General features: G+C 45.2%; 1 protein-coding gene across 1 annotated transcript in view; it reads right to left on the bottom strand.

The window, feature by feature from the left end:
• Positions 1 to 23720, bottom strand: part of ppp1r1b (protein phosphatase 1, regulatory (inhibitor) subunit 1B) — a 65770-nt gene extending 42050 nt beyond the window's left edge. Inside the window, exon 1 of the mRNA XM_066675826.1 lies at positions 23407 to 23720. Within this exon, the coding sequence (XP_066531923.1) occupies positions 23407 to 23520 (114 nt within the window). The 5' untranslated portion in view covers positions 23521 to 23720. The remainder of the gene's footprint in view (positions 1 to 23406) is intronic.
• Between the last annotated feature and the right edge of the window lie 1001 nt (positions 23721 to 24721).

The raw sequence follows: 24721 nt of genomic DNA, 5'->3' as shown, positions 1-24721 counted from the left end.
CCCAGTCTCACACGAAGTAAGCCCAACTCTAATTCCCAGTCTCATAATGAGTAAACCCAACTCTCATTCCCAGTCTCACACTGAGTAAACCCAGCACCTTTTCAGAGCCTCACACTGAGTAAACACAACTCTCATTCCCAGTCTCACACTGAGTAAACCCAACTCTCATTCCTAGTCTCACACTGAGTAAACCCAGCACCTGTTCAGAGCCTCACACTGAGTAAGCCCAGTGCTCATTTCCAGTCTCAAAATGAGTAAACCCAACTCTCATTCCCAGTCTCACACTGAGAAAACCCAGCACCTGTTCAGAGCCTCACACTGAGTAATGCCAGCTCTCATTCCCAGTCTCACACTGAGTAAACCCAACTCTCATTCCCAGTCTCACACTGAGCAAACCCAGCACTGATTCTCAGTCTCACACTGAATAAACCCAGCACCTGTTCAGAGCCTCACACTGAGTAAACCCAGTGCTCATTTCCAGTCTCATACTGAGTAAACCCAACTCTCATTCCCTGTCTCGCACTGAATAAATCCAGCTCTCATTCCCAGTCTCACACTGAGTAAACCTGGCACTCATTCCTAGTCTCACACTGAGTAAATCCAAAGCTCAGTCCCAGTCTCACACTGGGTAAACCCAGCTCTCATTCCCAGTCTCACACTGAGTAAACCCAGCACCTGTTCAGAGCCTCACACTGAGTAATCCCAGCTCTCATTCCCAGTCTCACACTAAGTAAGCCCAACTCTAATTCCCAGTCTCACACTGAGTAAACCCGGCACTGATTCCCAGTCTCACACTGAGTAAACCCAGCACCTGTTCAGAGCCTCACACTGAGTAAACCCAGTGCTCATTTCCAGTCTCATACTGAGTAAGCCCAACTCCCATTCCTTGTCTCCAGCTCTCATTCCTAGTCTCACACTGAGTAAATCCAAAGCTTGGTCCCAATCTCACACTGATTAAATACAGCACCTGTTCAGAGCCTCACAGAGTAAACACAGCTCTCATTCCCAGTCTCACACTGAGTAAACCCGGCACTCATTCCCAGTCTCACACTGAGTAAACCCAGCACTCATTCCCAGTCTCATGCTGAGTAAACCCGGCACTCATTCCCAGTCTCACGCTGAGTAAACCTGGCACTCATTCCCAGTCTCACACTAAGTAAACCTGGCACTCATTCCCAGTCTCACGCTGAGTAAACCCGGCACTCATTTCCAGTCTCACATTGAGCAAACCCAGCACTCATTCCTAGTCTCACACTGAGTAAATTCAGCACCTGTTCAGAGCATCACAGTGTAAACCCAACTCTCATTCCCAGTTTCACACTGAGTAAACCCAGCTCTCATTCTTAGTTTCACACAAAATTCTAGAGTTCAGCCCCAGTCTCACATTGAGTAAGTCCAACACCTGTTCAGAGCCTCACACTGAGTAAATCCAGGGCTCATTCCCAGTCTCACACTGAGTAAATGCAAAGCTCAGGCCCACACTCACATTCAGTAAATCCAGCACCTGTTCAGAGCCTCACAGAGTCAACCCAGCTTTCATTCCTAGTCTCACACTGAGTAAATCCAAAGCTCAGTCCCAGTCTCACACTGAGTAAACCCAGCTCTCATTCCCTGTCTCACACTGAGTTAACCCTCTCTCATTCCGAGTCTCACACTGAGTAAACCCAGCTCTCATTCCCTGTCTCACACTGAGTATATCCAAAACTCAGTGCCAGTCTCACACTGAGTAAACCCAGCTCTCATTCAGAGCCTCAATGTGAGTAAACCCAGCACACATTCCCAGTCTCAAAGTGAGTAAACACAATGCTGTTCAGAGACTGAGAGTGAGCACACCCAGTGCATGTTCCCAGTCTCACACTAAGAAAACTCCAGCACCTTTTCAGAGCCTCAAACTGAGTAAACCCAGCTCTCATTCCCAGTCTCACACTGAGAAAACCCAGCACCTGTTCAGAGCCTCACACTCAGTAAACCCAGCTCTCATTCCCAGTCTCACACTGAGTAAACCCACAGCTCATTTCGAGTCTCACACTGAGTAAACCCAGCTCTCAATCCTAGTCTCACACTGAGTAAACCCAGCACCTGTTCAGAGCCTCACACTGAGTAAACCCAGCTCTCAATCCCAATCTCACACTGAGCAAACCCAGCACTGATTCCCAATCTCACACTGAGTAAACCCTGCACTCATTCCCAGTCTCACACTAAGTAAATCCAAAGCTCAGTCCCAGTTTCACACTGAGTAAATCCAACACCTGTTCAGAGCCTCACAGAGTAAACCCAGCTCTCATTCCCAGTCTCACACTGAGTAAACCTGGCACTCATTCCCAGTCTCACGCTGAGTAAACCCAGCACTCATTCCTAGTCTCACATTGAGCGAACCCGGCACTCATTTCTAGTCTCATATTGAGTAAGGCCAGCACCTGTTCCGAGCCTCACACTGAGTAAACCCAGGGCTCATTCCCAGTCTCACAGTGAGTAAACCCAGCTCTCATTCCTAGTCTCACACTGAGTAAATCCAAACCTCAGGCCCAGTCTCACATTCAGTAAACACAGCACCTGTTCAGAGCCTAACATAGAGTAAACCCAGGGCTCATTCCCAGTCTCACACTGAGTAAACCCAGCTTTCATTCCTAGTCTCACACTGAGTAAATCCAAAGCTCAGTCTCAGTCTCACACTGGGTAAACCCAGCTCTCATTCCCAGTCTCACACTGAGTTAACTCTGCTCATTCCCAGTCTCACACTGAGAAAAGCCAGCACCTGTTCAGAGCCTCACACTGAGTAATCCCAGCTCTCATTCCCAGTCTCACACTGAGTAAACCCAACACTGATTCCCAGTCTCACACTGAGTAAACCCAGCACCTGTTCAGAGCCTCACACTGAGTAAATCCAGTCTCATTTCCAGTCTCATACTGAGTAAACCCAGCACCTGTTCAGAGCCTCACACTGAGTAAATCCAGTCTCATTCCCAGTCTCACACTGAGTAAACCCAACACTGATTCCCAGTCTCACACTGAGTAAACCCAGCACCTGTTCAGAGCCTCACACTGAGTAAACCCAAAGCTCATTCCCAGTCTCACAGTGAGTAAACCCAGCTCTCATTCCTAGTCTCATACTGAGTAAACCCAGCTTTCATTCCTGGTCTCACACTGAGTAAATCCGAAGCTCAGTGCCAGTCTCACACTGAGTAAACCCAGCTCTCATTCAGAGCCTCGAAGTAAGTAAACCCAGCACGCATTCCCAGTCTCAAAGTGAGTAAACACAATGCTTGTTCAGAGACTGAGGGTGAGTACACCCAGTGCATATTCCCAGTCTCACACTAAATAAGCCCAGCACCTTTTCAGAGCTTCAAACTGAGTAAACCCAGCTCTCATTCCTAGTCTCACACTGAGAAAACCCAGCACCTGTTCAGAGCCTCACACTGAGTAAACCCAGCTCTCATTCCCAGTCGCACACTGAGTAAACCCACTGCTCATTTCGAGTCTCACACTGAGTAAACCCAGCTCTCGTTCAGAGCCTCAATGTGAGTAAACCCAGCACACATTCCCAGTCTCAAAGTGAATAAATACAATGCTTGTTCACAGCCTGAGAGTGAGTACACCCAGTGCATGTTCCCAGTCTCACACTGAGTAAACTTGGCACTCATTCCCAGTCTCACAATGAGTAAACCCAGTTCTTAGTCCCAGTCTCACACTGAGCAAAACCCAGGGCTCATTCCCAGCTCTCATACTTAGTAAACCCAGATTTCATTCCTAGTCTCACACTGAGTAAATCCAAAGCTCAGGCCAAGTCTCACACTGAGTAAATCCAGCACCTGTTCAGAGCCTAACAGAGTAAACCCAGCTCTCATTTCCAGTGTCACGCTGAGTTAACCCTGCTCTCATTCCCAGTCGCACACTGAGTAAACCCAGCACCTGTTCAGAGCCTCACACTGAGTAAACCCAGTGCTCATTTCCAGTCTCATAATGAGTAAACCCAACTCTCATTCCCAGTCTCACACTGAGTAAACCCAGCACCTTTTCAGAGCCTCACACTGAGTAAACCCAACTCTCATTCCTAGTCTCACACTGAGTAAACCCAGCACCTATTCAGAGCCTCACACTGAGTAAGCCCAGTGCTCATTTCCAGTCTCAAAATAAGTAAACCCAACTCTCATTCCCAGTCTCACACTGAGAAAACCCAGCACCTGTTCAGAGCCTCACACTGAGTAAACCCAGCTCTCAATCCCAATCTCACACTGAGCAAACCCAGCACTGATTCCCAATCTCACACTGAGTAAACCCTGCACTCATTCCCAGTCTCACACTAAGTAAATCCAAAGCTCAGTCCCAGTTTCACACTGAGTAAATCCAACACCTGTTCAGAGCCTCACAGAGTAAACCCAGCTCTCATTCCCAGTCTCACACTGAGTAAACCTGGCACTCATTCCCAGTCTCACGCTGAGTAAACCCAGCACTCATTCCTAGTCTCACATTGAGCGAACCCGGCACTCATTCCTAGTCTCATATTGAGTAAGTCCAGCACCTGTTCCGAGCCTCACACTGAGTAAACCCAGGGCTCATTCCCAGTCTCACAGTGAGTAAACCCAGCTCTCATTCCTAGTCTCACACTGAGTAAATCCAAACCTCGGGCCCAGTCTCACATTCAGTAAACACAGCACCTGTTCAGAGCCTAACATAGAGTAAACCCAGGGCTCATTCCCAGTCTCACACTGAGTAAACCCAGCTTTCATTCCTAGTCTCACACTGAGTTAACTCTGCTCATTCCCAGTCTCACACTGAGAAAACCCAGCACCTGTTCAGAGCCTCACACTGAGTAATCCCAGCTCTCATTCCCAGTCTCACACTAAGTAAGCCCAACTCTAATTCCCAGTCTCACACTGAGTAAACCCAGCACTGATTCCCAGTCTCACACTGAGTAAACCCAGCACCTGTTCAGAGCCTCACACTGAGTAAATCCAGTCTCATTTCCAGTCTCATACTGAGTAAGCCCAACTCTCATTCCCTGTCTCACACTGAATAAATCCAGCTCTCATTCCTAGTCTCACACTGAGTAAATCCAAAGCCCGGTCCCAGTCTCACACTGATTAAATCCAGCACCTGTTCAGAGCCTCACAGAGTAAACACAGCTCTCATTCCCAGTCTTACACTGAGTAAACCCGGCATTCAATCCCAGTCTCACACTGAGTAAACCCAGCTCTCATTCCTAGTCTCACACTGAGTAAATCCAGCACCTGTTCAGAGCCTCAAACTGAGTAACCCCAGAGCTCAATCCCAATCTCACACTGAGCAAACCCAGCACTGATTCCCAATCTCACACTGAGTAAACCTTGCACTCATTCCCAGGCTCATACTATGTAAATCCAAAGGTCAGTGCCAGTCTCACACTGAGTAAATCCAGTACCTGTTCAGAGCCTCACAGAGTAAACCCAGCTCTCATTCCCAGTCTCACACTGAGTAAACCTGGCACTCATTCCCAGTCTCACACTAAGTAAACCCGGCTCTCATTCCCAGTCTCACGCTGAGTAAACCCAGCACTCATTCCCAGTCTCACATTGAGCGAACCCGGCACTCCTAGTCTCATATTGAGTAAGTCCAGCACCTGTTCAGAGCCTCACACTGAGTAAACCCAAAGCTCATTCCCAGTCTCACAGTGAGTAAACCCAGCTCTCATTCCTAGTCTCATACTGAGTAAACCCAGCTTTCATTCCTAGTCTCACACTGAGTAAATCCGAAGCTCAGTGCCAGTCTCACACTGAGTAAACCCAGCTCTCATTCAGAGCCTCGAAGTAAGTAAACCCAGCACGCATTCCCAGTCTCAAAGTGAGTAAACACAATGCTTGTTCAGAGACTGAGGGTGAGTACACCCAGTGCATATTCCCAGTCTCACACTAAATAAGCCCAGCACCTTTTCAGAGCCTCAAACTGAGTAAACCCAGCTCTCATTCCTAGTCTCACACTGAGAAAACCCAGCACCTGTTCAGAGCCTCACACTGAGTAAACCCAGCTCTCATTCCCAGTCGCACACTGAGTAAACCCAGCACCTGTTCAGAGCCTCAAACTGAGTAAACCCAGAGCTCAATCCCAGTTTCACACTGAGAAACCCAGCTCTCATTCCCAGTCTCACACTGAGTAAACCTGGCACTCATTCCCAGTCTCACACTGAGTAAACCCAGCTCTCATTCCCAGTCTCACACTGAGTTAACCCAGCTCTCATTCCCAGTCTCACACTGACTATATCGAAAACTCAGCACCAGTCTCACACTGAGTAAACACAGCTCTCGTTCAGAGCCTCAATGTGAGTAAACCCAGCACACATTCCCAGTCTCAAAGTGAATAAATACAATGCTTGTTCACAGCCTGAGAGTGAGTACACCCAGTGCATGTTCCCAGTCTCACACTGAGTAAACTTGGCACTCATTCCCAGTCTCACAATGAGTAAACCCAGTTCTTAGTCCCAGTCTCACACTGAGCAAAACCCAGGGCTCATTCCCAGCTCTCATACTTAGTAAACCCAGATTTCATTCCTAGTCTCACACTGAGTAAATCCGAAGCTCAGGCCCCATCTCACATTGAGTAAATCCAGCAGCTGTTCAGAGCCTCACAGAGTAAACCCAGCTCTCATTTCCAATCTCACACTGAGTAAATCCAAATTTCAGGCCCAGTGTCACAATGAGTAAATCCAAAGCTCAGGCCAAGTCTCACACTGAGTAAATCCAGCACCTGTTCAGAGCCTAACAGAGTAAACCCAGCTCTCATTTCCAGTGTCACGCTGAGTTAACCCTGCTCTCATTCCCAGTCTCACACTGAGTAAACCCAGCTCTCATTTGTAGTCTCACACTAAGTAAACACATCACTGATTCCTAGTCGCACACTGAGTAAACCCAGCACCTGTTCAGAGCCTCACACTGAGTAAACCCAGTGCTCATTTCCAGTCTCATAATGAGTAAACCCAACTCTCATTCCTAGTCTCACACTGAGTAAACCCAGCACCTGTTCAGAGCCTCACACTGAGTAAGCAAAGTGCTCATTTCCAGTCTCAAAATAAGTAAACCCAACTCTCATTCCCAGTCTCACACTGAGAAAACCCAGCACCTGTTCAGAGCCTCACACTGAGTAAACCCAGTGCTCATTTCCAGTCTCATACTGAGTAAACCCAACTCTCATTCCTAGTCTCGCACTTAATAAATCCAGCTCTCATTCCTAGTCTCACACTGAGTAAACCCACAGCTCATTTCGAGTCTCACACTGAGTAAACCCAGCTCTCATTCCTAGTCTCACACTGAGTAAACCCAACTCTAATTCCCAGTCTTACACTGTGTAAACCCAGCACTTATTCCCAATCTCACACTGAATAAACCCGGCACTCATTCCCAGTCTCACACTAAGTAAACCCACCACATGTTCAGAACCTCACACTGAGTAAACCCATCTCTCATTCCCAGTTTCACACCGAGCAAACCCAGCACTGATTCCCAATCTCACACTGAATAAACCCGGCACTCATTCCCAGTCTCACACTGAGTAAACCCAGCACCTGTTCAGAGCCTCACACTGAGTAAACCCAGTGCTCATTTCCAGTCTCATAATGAGTAAACCCAACTCTCATTCCCTGTCTCACACTGAGTAAACCCAGCACCTTTTCAGAGCCTCACACTGAGTAAACCCAACTCTCATTCCTAGTCTCACACTGAGTAAACCCAGCACCTGTTCAGAGTCTCACACTGAGTAAACCCAACTCTCATTCCCAGTCTCACACTGAGCAAACCCAGCACTGATTCTCAGTCTCACACTGAATAAACCCAGCACCTGTTCAGAGCCTCACACTGAGTAAACCCAGTGCTCATTTCCAGTCTCATACTGAGTAAACCCAACTCTCATTCCCTGTCTCGCACTTAATAAATCCAGCTCTCATTCCTAGTCTCACACTGAGTAAACCCAGTGCTCATTTCCAGTCTCATAATGAGTAAACCCAACTCTCATTCCCAGTCTCACACTGAGTAAACCCAGAACCTGTTCAGAGCCTCACACTGAGTAATCCCAACTCTCATTCCCAGTCTCACACTGAGTAAACCCAACTCTCATTTCCAGTCTCACACTGAGTAAACCCAGCACTGATTCTCAGTCTCACACTGAGTAAACCCAGCACCTGTTCAGAACCTCACACTGAGTAAACCCAGTGCTCGTTTCCAGTCTCATACTGAATAAACCCAACCCTCATTCCCTGTCTCACACTGAATAAATCCAGCTCTCATTCCTAGTCTCACACTGAGTAAATCCACAGTTTGGTCCCAGTCTCACTGATTAAATCCAGCACCTGTTCAGAGTCTCACAGAGTAAACCCAGCTCTCATTCCCAGTCTCACACTGAGTAAACCTAGCTCTCATTCCTAGTCTCACACTGAGAAAACCCAGCTCTCATTCATAGTCTAACACTGAGTTAACCCAGCTCTCATTCCTAGTCACACACAGAGTATATCCAAAGCTTAGTGCCAGTCTCACACTGAGTAAAACCAGCTCTCGTTCAGAGCCTCATAGTGAGAAAACCCAGCACATATTCCCAGTCTCACAGCGAGTAAACACAATGCTTTTTCAGAGCCCGAGAGTGAGTACACCCAGTGCATGTTCCTAGTTTCACACTGAGTAAACCCAGAACCTTTTCAGAGTTTCACACTGAGTAAACCCAGCTCTCATTTTCAGTCTCACACTGAGTAAACCCAGCTCTCATTCCTAGTCTTACACTGAGTAAACCCACCACTCATTCAGAGCCTCACATTGAGTAAACCCAGTGCTCATTTCCAGTCTCAAAATGAGTAAACCCAACTCTCATTCCCAATCTCACACTGAGTAAATCTAGCACCTGGTCAGAGCCTCATAGATTAAACCCAGCTCTCATTCCCAGTCTCAAACTAAGTAAACTTGGCACTCATTCCTAGTCTCAGACTAATAAACCCAGCTCTCATTCCCAGTCTCACACTGAGTAAACCCAGCTCTCATTCCCAGTCTCACACTGAGTAAAAGCAGCTCTTGTTCAATGCCTCACAGTGAGTAAACCCAGCTCTCATTCCCAGTCTCACACTGAGTAAATCCAAAGCTCAGTCTCAGTCTCACACTGAGTAAACCCAGCTCTGGTTCAGAGCCTCACAATGAGTAAACCCAGCACACATTCCCAGTCTCACAGTGAGTAAACACAATGCTTGTTCAGAGCCTGAGAGTGAGTACACCCAGTGCATGTTCCCAGTCTCACACTGAGTAAACCCAGCTCATTCCCTAGTCTCGCACTGAGTAAACCCAGCTCATTCCCAGTCTCACACTGAGTAAATACAGCATTCATTCAGAGCCTCACACAGAGTAAACCCAGCACTCATTCCCAGTCTCACACTGAGGAAACCCAGCACCTGTTCAGAGCCTCAAACTGAGTAAACCCAGAGCTCATTCCCAGTCTCATACTGAGTAAACCCAGCTCTTATTCCCAGTCTCACACTGAGTTAACCCTGCTCTCATTCCCAGTCTCACACTGACTATATCGAAAACTCAGCACCAGTCTCACACTGAGTAAACCCATCTCTCATTCCCAGTTTCACACTGAGCAAACCCAGCACTGATTCCCAATCTCACACTGAATAAACCCGGCACTCATTCCCAGTCTCACACTGAGTAAACCCAGCACCTGTTCAGAGCCTCACACTGAGTAAACTCAGTGCTCATTTCCAGTCTCATAATGAGTAATCCCAGCTCTCATTCCCAGTCTCACACTGAGTAAACCCAACTCTCATTTCCAGTCTCACACTGAGTAAACCCAGCACTGATTCTCAGTCTCACACTGAGTAAACCCAGCACCTGTTCAGAACCTCACACTGAGTAAACCCAGTGCTCATTTCCAGTCTCATACTGAATAAACCCAACTCTCATTCCCTGTCTCACACTGAATAAATCCAGCTCTCATTCCTAGTCTCACACTGAGTAAATCCAAAGTTTGGTCCCAGTCTCACTGATTAAATCCAGCACCTGTTCAGAGTCTCACAGAGTAAACCCAGCTCTCATTCCCAGTCTCACACTAAGTAAACCTGGCTCTCATTTCTAGTCTCACACTGAGAAAACCCAGCTCTCATTCCTAGTCTAACACTGAGTTAACCCAGCTCTCATTTCTAGTCACACACAGAGTATATCCAAAGCTTAGTGCCAGTCTCACACTGAGTAAAACCAGCTCTCGTTCAGAGCCTCATAGTGAGAAAACCCAGCACATGTTCCCAGTCTCACAGTGAGTAAACACAATGCTTTTTCAGAGCCCGAGAGTGAGTACACCCAGTGCATGTTCCTAGTTTCACACTGAGTAAACCCAGAACCTTTTCAGAGCCTCACACTGAGTAAACACAACTCTCATTTTCAGTCTCACACTGAGTAAACCCAGCTCTCATTCCTAGTCTTACACTGAGTAAACCCACCACTCATTCAGAGCCTCACATTGAGTAAACACAGTGCTCATTTCCAGTCTCAAAATGAGTAAACCCAACTCTCATTCCCAATCTCACACTGAGTAAATCTAGCACCTGGTCAGAGCCTCATAGATTAAACCCAGCTCTCATTCCCAGTCTCAAACTGAGTAAACTTGGCACTCATTCCTAGTCTCAGACTGAGTAAACCCAGCTCTCATTCCCAGTCTCACACTGAGTAAACCCAGCTCTCATTCCCAGTCTCACACTGAGTAAAAGCAGCTCTTGTTCAATGCCTCACAGTGAGTAAACCCAGCTCTCATTCCCATTCTCACACTGAGTAAATCCAAAGCTCAGTCTCAGTCTCACACTGAGTAAACCCAGCTCTGGTTCAGAGCCTCACAATGAGTAAACCCAGCACACATTCCCAGTCTCACAGTGAGTAAACACAATGCTTGTTCAGAGCCTGAGAGTGAGTACACCCAGTGCATGTTCCTAGTCTCACACTGAGTAAACCCAGCTCATTCCCAGTCTCACACTGAGTAAATACAGCATTCATTCAGAGCCTCACACTGAGTAAACCCAGCACTCATTCCCAGTCTCACACTGAGTAAACCCAGCACTCATTCCCAGTCTCACACTGAGGAAACCCAGCACCTGTTCAGAGCCTCAAACTGAGTAAACCCAGAGCTCAATCCCAGTTTCACACTGAGTAAACCCAGCTCTTATTCCCAGTCTCACACTGAGTAAACCTGGCACTCATTCCCAGTCTCATACTGAGTAAACCCAGCTCTTATTCCCAGTCTCACACTGAGTTAACCCTGCTCTCATTCCCAGTCTCACACTGACTATATCGAAAACTCAGCACCAGTCTCACATTGACTATATTGAAAACTCAGCACCAGTCTCACACTGAGTAAACACAGCTCTCGTTCATAGCCTCACATTGAGTAAACCCAGCACACATTCCTAGTCTCAAAGTGAATAAACACAATGCTTGTTCACAGCCTGAGAATGAGTACACCCAGTGCATGTTCCCAGTCTCACACTGAGTAAACTTGGCACTCATTCCCAGTCTCACAATGAGTAAACCTAGCTCTCAGTCCCAGTCTCACACTGAGCAAAACCCAGGGCTCATTCCCAGCTCTCATACTGAGTAAACCCAGATTTCATTCCTAGTCTCACACTGAGTAAATCCGAAGCTCAGGCCCCATCTCACATTGAGTAAATCCAGCACCTGTTCAGAGCCTCACAGAGTAAACCCAGCTCTCATTTCCAATCTCACACTGAGTAAATCCAAATTTCAGGCTCAGTGTCACACTGAGTAAATCCAAAGCTCAGGCCAAGTCTCACACTGAGTAAATCCAGCACCTGTTCAGAGCCTAACAGAGTAAACCCAGCTCTCATTTCCAGTGTCACGCTGAGTTAACCCTGCTCTCATTCCCAGTCTCACACTGAGTAAACCCAGCTCTCATTCGCAGTCTCACACTAAGTAAACACATCACTGATTCCCAGTCTCACACTGAGTAAACCCAGCACCTGTTCAGAGCCTCACACTGAGTAAACCCAGTGCTCATTTCCAGTCTCATAATGAGTAAACCCAACTCTCATTCCCAGTCTCACACTGAGTAAACCCAGCACCTTTTCAGAGCCTCACACTGAGTAAACACAACTCTCATTCCCAGTCTCACACTGAGTAAACCCAACTCTCATTCCCAGTCTGACACTGAGTAAACCCAGCACCTGTTCAGAGCCTCACACTGAGTAAGCCCAGTGCTCATTTCCAGTCTCAAAATGAGTAAACCCAACTCTCATTCCCAGTCTCACACTGAGAAAACCCAGCACCTGTTCAGAGCCTCACACTGAGTAATCCCAGCTCTCATTCCCAGTCTCACACTGAGTAAACCCAACTCTCATTCCCAGTCTCACACTGAGCAAACCCAGCACTGATTCTCAGTCTCACACTGAATAAACCCAGCACCTGTTCAGAGCCTCACACTGAGTAAACCCAGTGCTCATTTCCAGTCTCATACTGAGTAAACCCAACTCTCATTCCCTGTCTCGCACTTAATAAATCCAGCTCTCATTCCTAGTCTCACACTGAGTAAACCCACAGCTCATTTCGAGTTTCACACTGAGCAAACCCAGCTCTCATTCCTAGTCTCACACTGAGTAAACCCAGCTCTCATTCCTAGTCTCACACTGAGTAAACCCAACTCTAATTCCCAGTCTTACACTGAGTAAACCCAGCACTGATTCCCAATCTCACACTGAATAAACCCGGCACTCATTCCCAGTCTCACACTGAGTAAACCCACCACATGTTCAGAACCTCACACTGAGTAAACCCATCTCTCATTCCCAGTTTCACACTGAGCAAACCCAGCACTGATTCCCAATCTCACACTGACTAAACCCGGCACTCATTCCCAGTCTCACACTGAGTAAACCCAGCACCTGTTCAGAGCCTCACACTGAGTAAACCCAACTCTCATTCCTAGTCTCACACTGAGTAAACCCAGCACCTGTTCAGAGCCTCACACTGAGTAAGCCCAGTGCCCATTTCCAGTCTCAAAATGAGTAAACCCAACTCTCATTCCCAATCTCACACTGAGAAAACCCAGCACCTGTTCAGAGCCTCACACTGAGTAAACCCAGTGCTCATTTCCAGTCTCATACTGAGTAAACCCAACTCTCATTCCCAGTCTCACACTGAATAAATCAAGCTCTAATTCCTAGTCTCACACTGAGTAAATCCAAAGTTTGGTCCCGGTCTCACTGATTAAATCCAGCACCTGTTCAGAGTCTCACAGAGTAAACCCAGCTCTCATTCCTAGTCTCACACTGAGTAAACCTTGCACTCATTCCTAGTCTCACACTGAGTAAACCCAGCTCTCATTCCTAGTCTAACACTGAGTTAACCCAGCTCTCATTCCTAGTCTCACGCAGAGTATATCCAAAGCTTAGTTCCAGTCTCACACTGAGTAAAACCAGTTCTAGTTCAGAGCCTCATAGTGAGAAAACCCAGCACATGTTCCCAGTCTCACAGTGAGTTAACACAATGCTTGTTCAGAGCCCGAGAGTGAGTACACCCAGTCCATGTTCCTAGTCTCACACTGAGTAAACCCAGAACCTTTTCAGAGCCTCACACTGAGTAAACACAACTCTCATTTTCAGTCTCACACTGAGTAAACCCAGCTCTCATTCCTAGTCTTACACTGAGTAAACCCACCACTCATTCAGAGCCTCACATTGAGTAAACCCAGTGCTCATTTCCAGTCTCAAAATGAGTAAACCCAACTCTCATTCCCAATCTCACACTGAGTAAATCCAGTTCTCATTCATAGTCTCACACTGAGTAAATCTAGCACCTGGTCAGAGCCTCATAGATTAAACCCAGCTCTCATTCCCAGTCTCAAACTGAGTAAACTTGGCACTCATTCCTAGTCTCACACTGAGTAAACCCAGCTCTCATTCCCAGTCTCACACTGAGTAAACCCAGCTCTCATTCACAGTCTCACACTGAGTAAAAGCAGCTCTTGTTCAATGCCTCACAGTGAGTAAATCCAGCTCTCATTCCCATTCTCACACTGAGTAAATCCAAAGCTCAGTCTCAGTCTCACACTGAGTAAACCCAGCTCTGGTTCAGAGCCTCACAATGAGTAAACCCAGCACACATTCCTAGTCTCACAGTGAGTAAACACAATGCTTGTTCAGAGCCTGAGAGTGAGTACACCCAGCGCATGTTCCCAGTCTCACACTGAGTAAACCCAGCTCATTCCCTAGTCTCGCACTGAGTAAACCCAGCTCATTCCCAGTCTCACACTGAGTAAATACAGCATTCATTCAGAGCCTCACACAGAGTAAACCCAGCGCATGTTCCCAGTCTCACACTGAGTAAACCCAGCTCATTCCCTAGTCTCGCACTGAGTAAACCCAGCTCATTCCCAGTCTCACACTGAGTAAATACAGCATTCATTCAGAGCCTCAAACAGAGTAAACCCAGCACTCATTCCCAGTCTCACACTGAGTAAATCCAGCTCTCATTCCTAGTCTCACACAGAGTATATCCAAAGCTCATTCCCAGTTTCACACTGAGTAAACCCAGCTCTCATTCCCAGTCTCACACTGAGTAAACCCAGCTCTCATTCCCAGTCTCACACTGAGTAAACCCAGCTCTCATTCCCAGTCTCACAGTGAGTAAATCCAGCTCTCATTCCCATTCTCACACTGAGTAAATCCAAAGCTCAGTCTCACTCTCACACTGAGTAAACCCAGCTCTCGTTCAGAGCCTCACAATGAGTAAACCCAGCACACATTCCCAGTCTCACAGTGAGTAAATACAATGCTTGTTCAGAGCCTGAGAGTGAGTACACCCAGCGCTCATGTTCTCAGTCTCACACTGAGTAAACCCAGCTCATTCCCAAGTCTCACACTGAGTAAACCCAGCTCATTCCCAGTCTCACACTGAGTAAATACAGCATTCATTCAGTGCCTCACACCAATTAAACCCAGCACTCATTCCCAGTCTCACACAGAGTAAACCCAGCACTCATTCCCAGTCACAAACAGAGTAATCCCAGCACTCATTCACAGTCTCACACAGAGTAAACTCAGCGCTCATTCCCAGTCTGACACAGAGTAAACACATCACTCACTCAGAGGTTCACACTGAGTTAACTATAGGTTTTTTGTATAATACTCAGTTGTGAGACAGGGAACAAGCTCACAGTTTAATCAGTGCATCCACGGAAATGTTAAGAACACTGCAGTGGTTCATTATATTCTCAGAAACTGAGTAATGTTCAGAGTCCAGCTCCTGTTGAGCTCTCTAGACAAAACTCTGGACAAAAGTATTATTATTCTTGTGGACGCTCCTCTGCTTCACAGTTGTTTATCCTGAGAACAGCAAGGGGACTCCACATGTGAAGCCCCCTGGCTTTATTTATTCATTTCAGCATGGCCCTGTCCCTTTGTCTCAAATCATAAGACACTCATATTTGACTTTCCTTTAAACAGAACGTCTCCCAGACCTTACCAACTGAGGCCATAGATGCAGCTGTTGGGTGAAGCGGTGATCAGAGGTCATATTGACCGAACAATAGTCAGTTTATGTGCTCAGGAGGATGCATAAATAAAAATATAGGATTCATCTGGTGAATCACATACAGCACCCCCCTCCCCCACCCCCAAACACACACACACACACACACACAACAAATCCCAACTCCAGCTGAGATTTATATGTTACATTTTAAAGAAAGTCTGGGGTGATGTAGAAGGCTGAAAACTGCCAGGTAACACTGCTTCTTAACAGTTTATTAACAAGCAGTCTATAGTTACACATAAGCTTACAAATGTGTTGTAAATGTACAGTATTTGTACAATGTGTTCAATACTGGTAACTGAACAGACATTAGTTGTAAATATTGTAGATATAAATGTGTTTACAGTGGTGTTCTTTTATAAATCATTGTATAAAAGGTCAGGGGCTGTTCCACTGAAAGACAAAATTAGATAGAACATATTCATTCTCAGTGACCAGCACTTTTCTGTTACTAAGTGATTAATGTTGTCACTTAACAGAAGTAATTCATAAAGAACAAACAACATTAATGAAGTATTATGAGACTGCAGCAGGTAGTGTGTGAGTGAATGTGTATCTGTGTGTCTGTGTTGCCCTGTGAAGGACTGGCGCCCCCTCCAGGGTGTATTCCTGCCTTGTGCCCAATGATTCCAGGTAGGCTCTGGACCCACCGCGACCCTGAATTGGATAAGGGTTACAGATAATGAATGAATGAATGAATTATTACAGGATTTGTAAATGTAACCAACCCACCTTTTATAACTACAGCCTTATCCATAGGAAGTGCGTATTAATGCAGTAATGCAGTTGCATACTAACTTGGTTATTACTGATTCATAGTGACTTCTGATCAACAGGACACTCAGCTACACACTAATCATAACAAATGACTTCCTTTACTAACAATAACTACACATAAGATCAGTCTGGATTTAAGTGTTTTAAACCTATTTTTTATTCTAAGGTCAGCATGCCATATAAAGATATTTGAGGTCTGCTTGCAACTAAAGGATTAAAATGCAAAAATATTTAAGAAATAAACCCGTACTAAACTATTTTAAAAATCTTAAAAATACATAATAAAAATACGTTTAACTTCAGAAGTGCTTACAATTGATATGTTAATATTTAGTAATGATTAATTGCTTATTAAAGTTAAAGAGTTATGAAGACAATCTTAAAATACAGTGTTACTCAATAAATTATATATTTCTCTTTATACAACTCCAGACCACAGGCAATCAAAACCCCTCTAAAATCCCAGCAATCCAGCTCTTCTCCAGCTGTCTAATCCCCTGAGGCTCAAGGCACACCCAACAGAAAAAAGAGAAAAAGGAGAGTAAAATATTATTTAAGAGGGTTGAATTGGATTAAAGTGAAGCATATGGAAATGAAAAAGGGGAAAGAGGGGGTTATATTTAATTAAGGGATAGGTTTACAAACAGGAAAATGTTAGGGTTAGGAAAGGAGGGAGAAAGGTTATGATTATTTAAAGGATAGGTCAAGGGAAAGGAAAATTTTCTAATTGTCACCTTTTCTCTTTTACAGAGTTTACTAAATGTCTATCAAAGGCCTCCACTAAAGAATACAAAATATGTGCCACAAAAGACATATAATAAGGGCTAATGTGAACAGAAATTCAAAATTACCATGTGTGGTAGTGTTAGTTTTATAACGTGAAGGGGACTCTGTAGAGAGTTTGGTGCTATTTGGGACATACCTAAGTCTCTCTCCAGTTGTTATTTTGCTGCTGATGACCACAGAACTAAGAGCATGTGTACAGGCAAAAAGACATGATAAATCCAATCTGACCGTTTACACTCCTGAAAACATGTCCTGAATCTGATTCAGATCTAGGAACACATATGAAAGTGACTCAGATCTGACACATTCACACAGCCCTGAAAAATCAGATGTGAGTCACTTCAAGGTGGTAATGAACACAGCGGGAGACGGCATATATGAGAGGATTTTTGACTGGACATTCATTAGAGCCTTATGACTGTTACGTTTCCACTTAGATCTCTCCCTTCCTGTGTGTGTGTGTGTGTATGTGTGTGTGTGTGTGTTTGGCCTGATTCCTGCTGACCAGCAGAGACGTGCTCTTTACCTGACCCACTTTATCCCAGACTAAAATTAATACAGCTCAGGACAGAAAGCTGAACCTCACACACAGACACACACACACACACACATTTTAACACTGCAGCAACTTTAATAGGAAAGTCTTACCAAATCTTTTGTTTATAAATTCCTCCTGTGTTTTAGTGGAACGACTGCTCCACTTCAGACACAGTGAGGTCACTTTGAACAGTGACAGTGTCCTTATCCCTAACTCTAATCCCCCACCAACCCTTACACCAGCGCCAAGCCTAGCTACAAACCCAACTCTGACAGTAACCAGCACGATCTGATGCCCCCATCAGTGACAGCTGTAAACAGAGAGAGGAGAGTGCTTATGGAGCAATGGAAAACAAAAAGGAAATGATCAGAGCTGTTCTGAGTTTAGAGAGATCTACAGCAGAGAGGGTAAAAACTCAGGGTTAAAAACCTGAATTTAACATCAGCAAGTAATTTAATGGTTCCACTTTAACACTTTTACATCTAAAACATTCAAACACATCTGCTCTTATGAGCAATGTCAGCTATTTAAGGAAATTTAGAATTAAATATAAAACAAAATATGAACCAAAGGTGAGACTGACACAAACAAAGCTTCCTCAAAGCTGGAGGCAGAGACCCAATTAGGAAATCAAGTGTGGCCCATCCTCCTCTGGCCAAACCACTTAGAAAACTAGCAATAAAATAAGTTTTATTTAAAAGTGCAGGCAGAAGCAGTCTTAGAGCCATGAAGGTCATGGAGGTCCCAAACATTAACTGTAGGATTATTCCAGGCACTTTATATGAAAAAGCTCTTCCCTGTCTGAAGTCTTCTGAATTCTGGAAAGAGTACAAAGCCAGCATCCTGTGATCTGAGTGGACCTGATGGTTCAGAACAGGAAATGAGTTCCAGCAGGTGTTCAGATCCACACAGGGCTTTGTATGTCAATAAAAGGACTGTATAATCACTGCAGGCCAGTGCAGGGCTGAGTTTTAGTGAAGGACTCTGTCTGCAGAGTCTGGATTCCCTGAAATTTACTGGGGTTTTAGCTGAACGTCCTGACAGCAGTGTGTCACAATAACGTCACTCTGAAAGAATAAAGGCAGGCACTAATTTCTCTGCATCAGGCAGGAATCAGGCATTCGTTAAGATTGTTATCTTATAATTATATTTTAAGAGTGAGGTAAAGCTGTTCTATTACTGTTATCGATGTGTGTGTCAAATGATACATCTGGATCCGTTATGGCCTTGAGGTTTTTAGCTGCTGGAGAACCTCTTCTCACATTTCAGTAGAATCTAATCATGTGACATCCAGTGTTTTACACCTTTTATACAGTCCATGATCTGAATTCATCTAAGTTTACCAGGTTTGGCTGATGTGGCTGATGTGATGTGTACAGCTGCGCATTATCAGCATAACAGTGGAAACTGATGTGCTTTAAAATAAATGTACGAAGTAGCAGCACTCTTCCCAGAAGAGTAGAAGCTGCTGATGAATTAGAATCCGAATAACTTTATTGGCCACGGTGCTGCACACAGAGGCATTTGTTCTCTACATTTAACCCAATCCGTGCAGTAAAACGCACATTAACACACACACACACACACATTAGTGAGCACTAGGGGGCAGTGAGCAGTGCATAGAGCGGTGGGAAGCCCTAGCCACGGCGCCTGGGGAGAAGCTGGGGGTTACGTTTCTTGCTCAAGGGCACTTCAGTCATGACCTGCCAGCTCAAGGGATTGAACCGCCAACCTTCCAGTTACATGCCTAGCTCCCTACCCATCAGTGCAGCCAGGTTTAAAACAGATTTGTTGATTGTTGAGTTTCATAATGTGGACAAAAATCACTGCATAAATACCATACTGCACCTTTAAATGTGATGATAGTAATGTGACACCAGGAGTCACCAAACAAACCTGACCTTAAGCACACACCAGCACCAACCTCACCTGCACAAGCACAACAATCAAAATACAGCCCCCACTCTCCCCCGGAGCATGGCCGCTGGCTATTAAAAACACAGCTGTTTCAGTAACTCACTCTAATCCTCACTAGCTCTCAGCTAGCTCCATAAATCCTGAGCCATTAAAGGACTACTCCACTTTTTTTCAGCTTAATCCCTATTCACTGCATTAGTGGAGGACAATCGCTCAACCAAGACAACTATAACACATCAGCTGAGGATGTCAAAGACAATATTAACACATCATTAGAGGACAAAACATCACCAAAGTCATTAACAAGAGGAAACCTTTCTCAAAACAATGTTAACACATCTGTAAAGGGTTCAGTCACTAAACCACCATTAACACCTCTGTAATAAATATCTGCTATGTTTCACAACAGCTAAAGTCTTCCCAGAGGAGCTGAATATCTTCGCCTGTATGTGTGTGTGTGTGTAAGAGAATATCTGTGTGTGTCATGTCTGAGTGTGTGTAATGTGCAAGTCAGACATTGTATAACAACTCTGTGTGTGTGTGTGTGTGTGTGTGTGTGTGTGTGTGTGAGAGAGAGAGAGAGAAAAAGATTGAGTGAGAGAGTGAGAGAGAGTGGGGTCATCACTGGTGTCTCGTCTCTGAGGCCAGGAGTGGAGTCCTGACGTTCTCTGGTATAACCATGTATTACAGACCAGTGCCTGTGGTCGGCATGCTCCAAGCAGGAGCAGAGGGAGAAGGTTGTGGGGGGACAGTGGGGGGTGAGAATGGGGGTTGTGTGTTTACATTGAGAGAATGATGATAGAGGTCACCCTCCTGTGGTCAGGAAATTTCCCCATGTTCAAGTCTACAGTGGATTTACATAGTCATCAATCTCAGAGGAGCACAGGAATGAAAAGGTTAATGCCAGTAAAACAATCATTAATCACTGAAGATTAGACTGAGAATAAGACAGAGACTGAGACTAATGCATAGACCATAGTGAGACAGAGAATAAGGCAGAGACTGTAGTGAGACAGAGACAGATGAGGCAGACTAATATAGAGACTATACTAAGACAGACTGAAGTGAGACAAAGACGAACAAAAGAGAGACTCTAGTGAGAGGGAGACAGTGACTGAGACCGAGATTCAAAAAGACTGTAGAGACCGTACTGAGACAGAGACTGAGACAGAACAGCAAACTAAAACTGAGAAAATATGGCTGAGTCTGTACGGAGACTGTGCTGAGACAGAACAGCAGACAAACTGAGAATGAGGCAGAGTCTGGACAGAAACTGTACCGAGACAGAACAGCAGAAAAACTGAGAATGAGGCAGAGTCTGGATAGACTGTACCGAGAAAGAACAGCAGACAAACTGAGAATGAGGCCGAGTCTGGACGGAGACTGTACCGAGAAAGAACAGCAGACAAACTGAGAATGAGGCCGAGTCTGGACAGAGACTGTACTGAGAAAGAACAGCAGACAAACTGAGAATGTAGCTGAGTCTGGACGGAGACTGTACTGAGAAAGAACAGCAGACAAACTGAGAATGTAGCTGAGTCTGGACAGAGACTGTACTGAGAAAGAACAGCAGACAAACTGAGAATGAGGCCAAGTCTGGACAGAGACTGTACTGAGAAAGAACAGCAGGCAAACTGAGAATGAGGCCAAGTCTGGACAGAGACTGTACTGAGAAAGAACAGCAGACAAACTGAGAATGTAGCTGAATCTGGACAGAGACTGTAGTGAGAATGAGGTCGAGTCTGTACGGAGACTGTACTGAGAAAGAACAGCAGACAAACTGAGAATGTAGCTGAGTCTGGACAGAGACTGTACTGAGAAAGAACAGCAGACAAACTGAGAATGAGGCCAAGTCTGGACAGAGACTGTACTGAGAAAGAACAGCAGACAAACTGAGAATGAGGCCAAGTCTGGACAGAGACTGTACTGAGAAAGAACAGCAGACAAACTGAGAATGTAGCTGAATCTGGACAGAGACTGTAGTGAGAATGAAGTCGAGTCTGTACGGAGACTGTACTGAGAAAGAACAGCAGACAAACTGAGAATGAAGCTGAGTCTGGACAGAGACTGTAGTGAGAATGAGGCCGAGTCTGGACGGAGACTGTACTGAGAAAGAACAGCAGACAAACTGAGAATGTAGCTGAGTCTGGACAGAGACTGTAGTGAGAATGAGGCCGAGTCTGGATGGAGACTGTACTGAGAAAGAACAGCAGACAAACTGAGAATGTAGCTGAGTCTGGACAGAGACTATAATGAGAAAGAACAGCAGACAAACTTAGAATGTAGCTGAGTCTGGACAGAGACTGTACTGAGAAAGAACAGCAGACAAACTGAGAATGAGGCCGAGTCTGGATGGAGATTGTACTGAGAAAGAACAGCAGACAAACTGAGAATGTAGCTGAATCTGGACAGAGACTGTAGTGAGAATGAGGTTGAGTCTGTACGGAGACTGTACTGAGAAAGAACAGCAGACAAACTGAGAATGAAGCTGAGTCTGGACAGAGACTGTAGTGAGAATGAGGCCGAGTCTGGACGGAGACTGTACTGAGAAAGAACAGCAGACAAACTGAGAATGAAGCTGAGTCTGGACAGAGACTGTAGTGAGAATGAGGCCGAGTCTGAATGGAGACTGTACTGAGAAAGAACAGCAGACAAACTGAGAATGTAGCTGAGTCTGGACAGAGACTGTACTGAGAAAGAACAGCAGACAAACTGAGAATGAGGCCAAGTCTGGACAGAGACTGTACTGAGAAAGAACAGCAGACAAACTGAGAATGTAGCTGAATCTGGACAGAGACTGTAGTGAGAATGAGGTTGAGTCTGTACGGAGACTGTACTGAGAAAGAACAGCAGACAAACTGAGAATGAAGCTGAGTCTGGACAGAGACTGTAGTGACAATGAGGCCGAGTCTGGACGGAGACTGTACTGAGAAAGAACAGCAGAAAAACTGAATGTAGCTGAGTCTAGATGGAGAGTGAAATGGAAACTGAGCAGCAGACTGGAATAGACATCAAAACTGAGGTGCAGCAAAAGACTAAAACCAAGCCTGAAACCGAGCAGCAGATGGAGAGTAAGACAAAGAGCAATCAGCAGAGTGAGACAGTGTGAGAAACAGACTGAGTCTAGACCGATGGTGAGAAGAATGAGACAGAGAAAAAGACTCAGACGCAGACTGAGACTGAGAAAATAACTGAGACAGACAGCAGCGTCTCTCTCTTTCTCGTCAGTGCCCTAAAACACATACATTAACACTCACATTAGTGCTGGTGCTGGAATATTATTACAATTCATTATTATTATTATTACTTATTTATTATTACAAATAACATTTGCAACTTGTAAAAGTTGTATTTGAAGTCTGGAACAGACTTTCCACACACTCTCCAAATGTTTGTAGAAACATCTTATTTTGACTTCTACTCCGACTCCAATCATCTCAGTGGAACAGGACAATTTGGAGCAGCAGCCCATGAGCCTCGGGTCACCACTGTTAATAGAGTTGGAATAAGCAGGGAATAAAGAGGGGAATAATTGGGGAATAGAGAAAAGGGAAATAAAGAGGAGAATAAAGAGGGAAATAAAGTGAGGAATGAAGAGGGGAATAAAGCTCTCTGAACTCGCCCTCATTAAGTTTTACATCATTGAGAATCTTTAAATCCTCACAGTAATGTTCTGATATCCAGAGTGAACTCAGAAGAGACAGAGTCTGTTGACATTAACTATTTCAGCTCAGGACGAGCAGTGTCTACAAACCTTCCTGCACACATTAATGCAACATTAAGATTTTATTGTGAAACATTTGCTGTGTCAGCACTAATCTGGGCGTAGGAGGTTCTCCTCTGGTTCTCACTTACCATCTCCACCTGCCTGGGGTCCAGCTGTGTGGGAGCTGTGGATGGAACAGCAAACTGGATCTTTTTTCTCTCTTTCTGCTCCGAGGGGACATCCATGGGCCCAGGGGTCTCCATCTCCAGCTCCAAAAGAAAAGCACTTAGACCTTCTTTATATCCTTCCCTATGTAACCCAATGTCTCTCACTCACTTTGCCCACAGATGAGCTATTTTTTATTCTTCCCTTTCAGCTTATTTTCTGCTGCACTGGAAAAGTGCACACGTTCTGTTTTATCTTCCTCCTCCTCTTTCTTTTACCCAACGTCACTCTACTCTCTTTCGTCCCTTCTTCCACAGCACGCACACACTTTTACACAGAGGACTGAGATCAGCAATAGGCAGTCACAAGGGGAGGGGATAAAGGGGCGGGGTTTTCGTGTGTGTGTTTGTGTGTGTGTAGGTTGAGTTGTAATCAGTAAAATAAATAAATAAAGTCAAATCGAAGTTAATCCCATGCAGCTGAGCCTCTTTTGGCCTCTATTTGTGAATGAGAGATTTACAGAAAAAACAGACAGACGGAGGGAAACATGGAAGGAGAGAGAGAGAGAGAGAGGAGTGGAAAGTAGGGGAATATCATGTCAGAAGTAGGATGTTAAACGTAAACACTGTCGAAAACACTGCAGTAATTTAACCTCCAGCAGAGGACATTATAGGGACACTCCACCTATTTCCTAAAAGTCCAGAGAATTCCCTGCATGAAGACACAGTGCTATACAGTGGACAAAGTGATAGACGATGTTCTGGAGGACAGTGGAAACAGTGCTGTGACGTCAGTCCTATAATGAAACAGTATAACTGTGCAGCCGTGGCCTAATAGTGAGAGAACAGGGCTTAGGAGTGAAAGTTTATTCACTTTGAGAAGGACCATGATCCGCTTAAAATTGCATTTGAATCCATGTTGGATTCGCTAGGGTTCACTCAGTGTTACTGGGACCACTTATTGATGCAAACACATTGGACCTAGTGTTAACATGGAGCATTGAAAGAGAATCTATCCAACCTCTCACTACATCAGATCATCTTTAATCAACATCTAATCATATATGAAATTGCTCCACAGCCACACAGAAAGTGCACTATAACAACCTCAACTGTTAGTGCTTTTATCAATAACCTTCCAGACCTTATCACCATTTCTCACCTTAATGACTTCGAGCTCATTACAAACAACCTACAGACTGCGCTGTGTACAAACCTAGAGAGTGTTGCACCAATCAAGACCAAACAATTCAGAGAAAAAAGCTATCTCCATGGTATAGTGACAGCACACGAGCCTTAA

Source organism: Hoplias malabaricus, chromosome 6 (assembly GCF_029633855.1).
Source record: "Hoplias malabaricus isolate fHopMal1 chromosome 6, fHopMal1.hap1, whole genome shotgun sequence".
In the NCBI taxonomy this organism is placed as follows: domain Eukaryota; kingdom Metazoa; phylum Chordata; class Actinopteri; order Characiformes; family Erythrinidae; genus Hoplias; species Hoplias malabaricus.
Note: the sequence above shows the minus strand (reverse complement) of the source record. Positions and strands in the feature narration are given on the sequence as shown.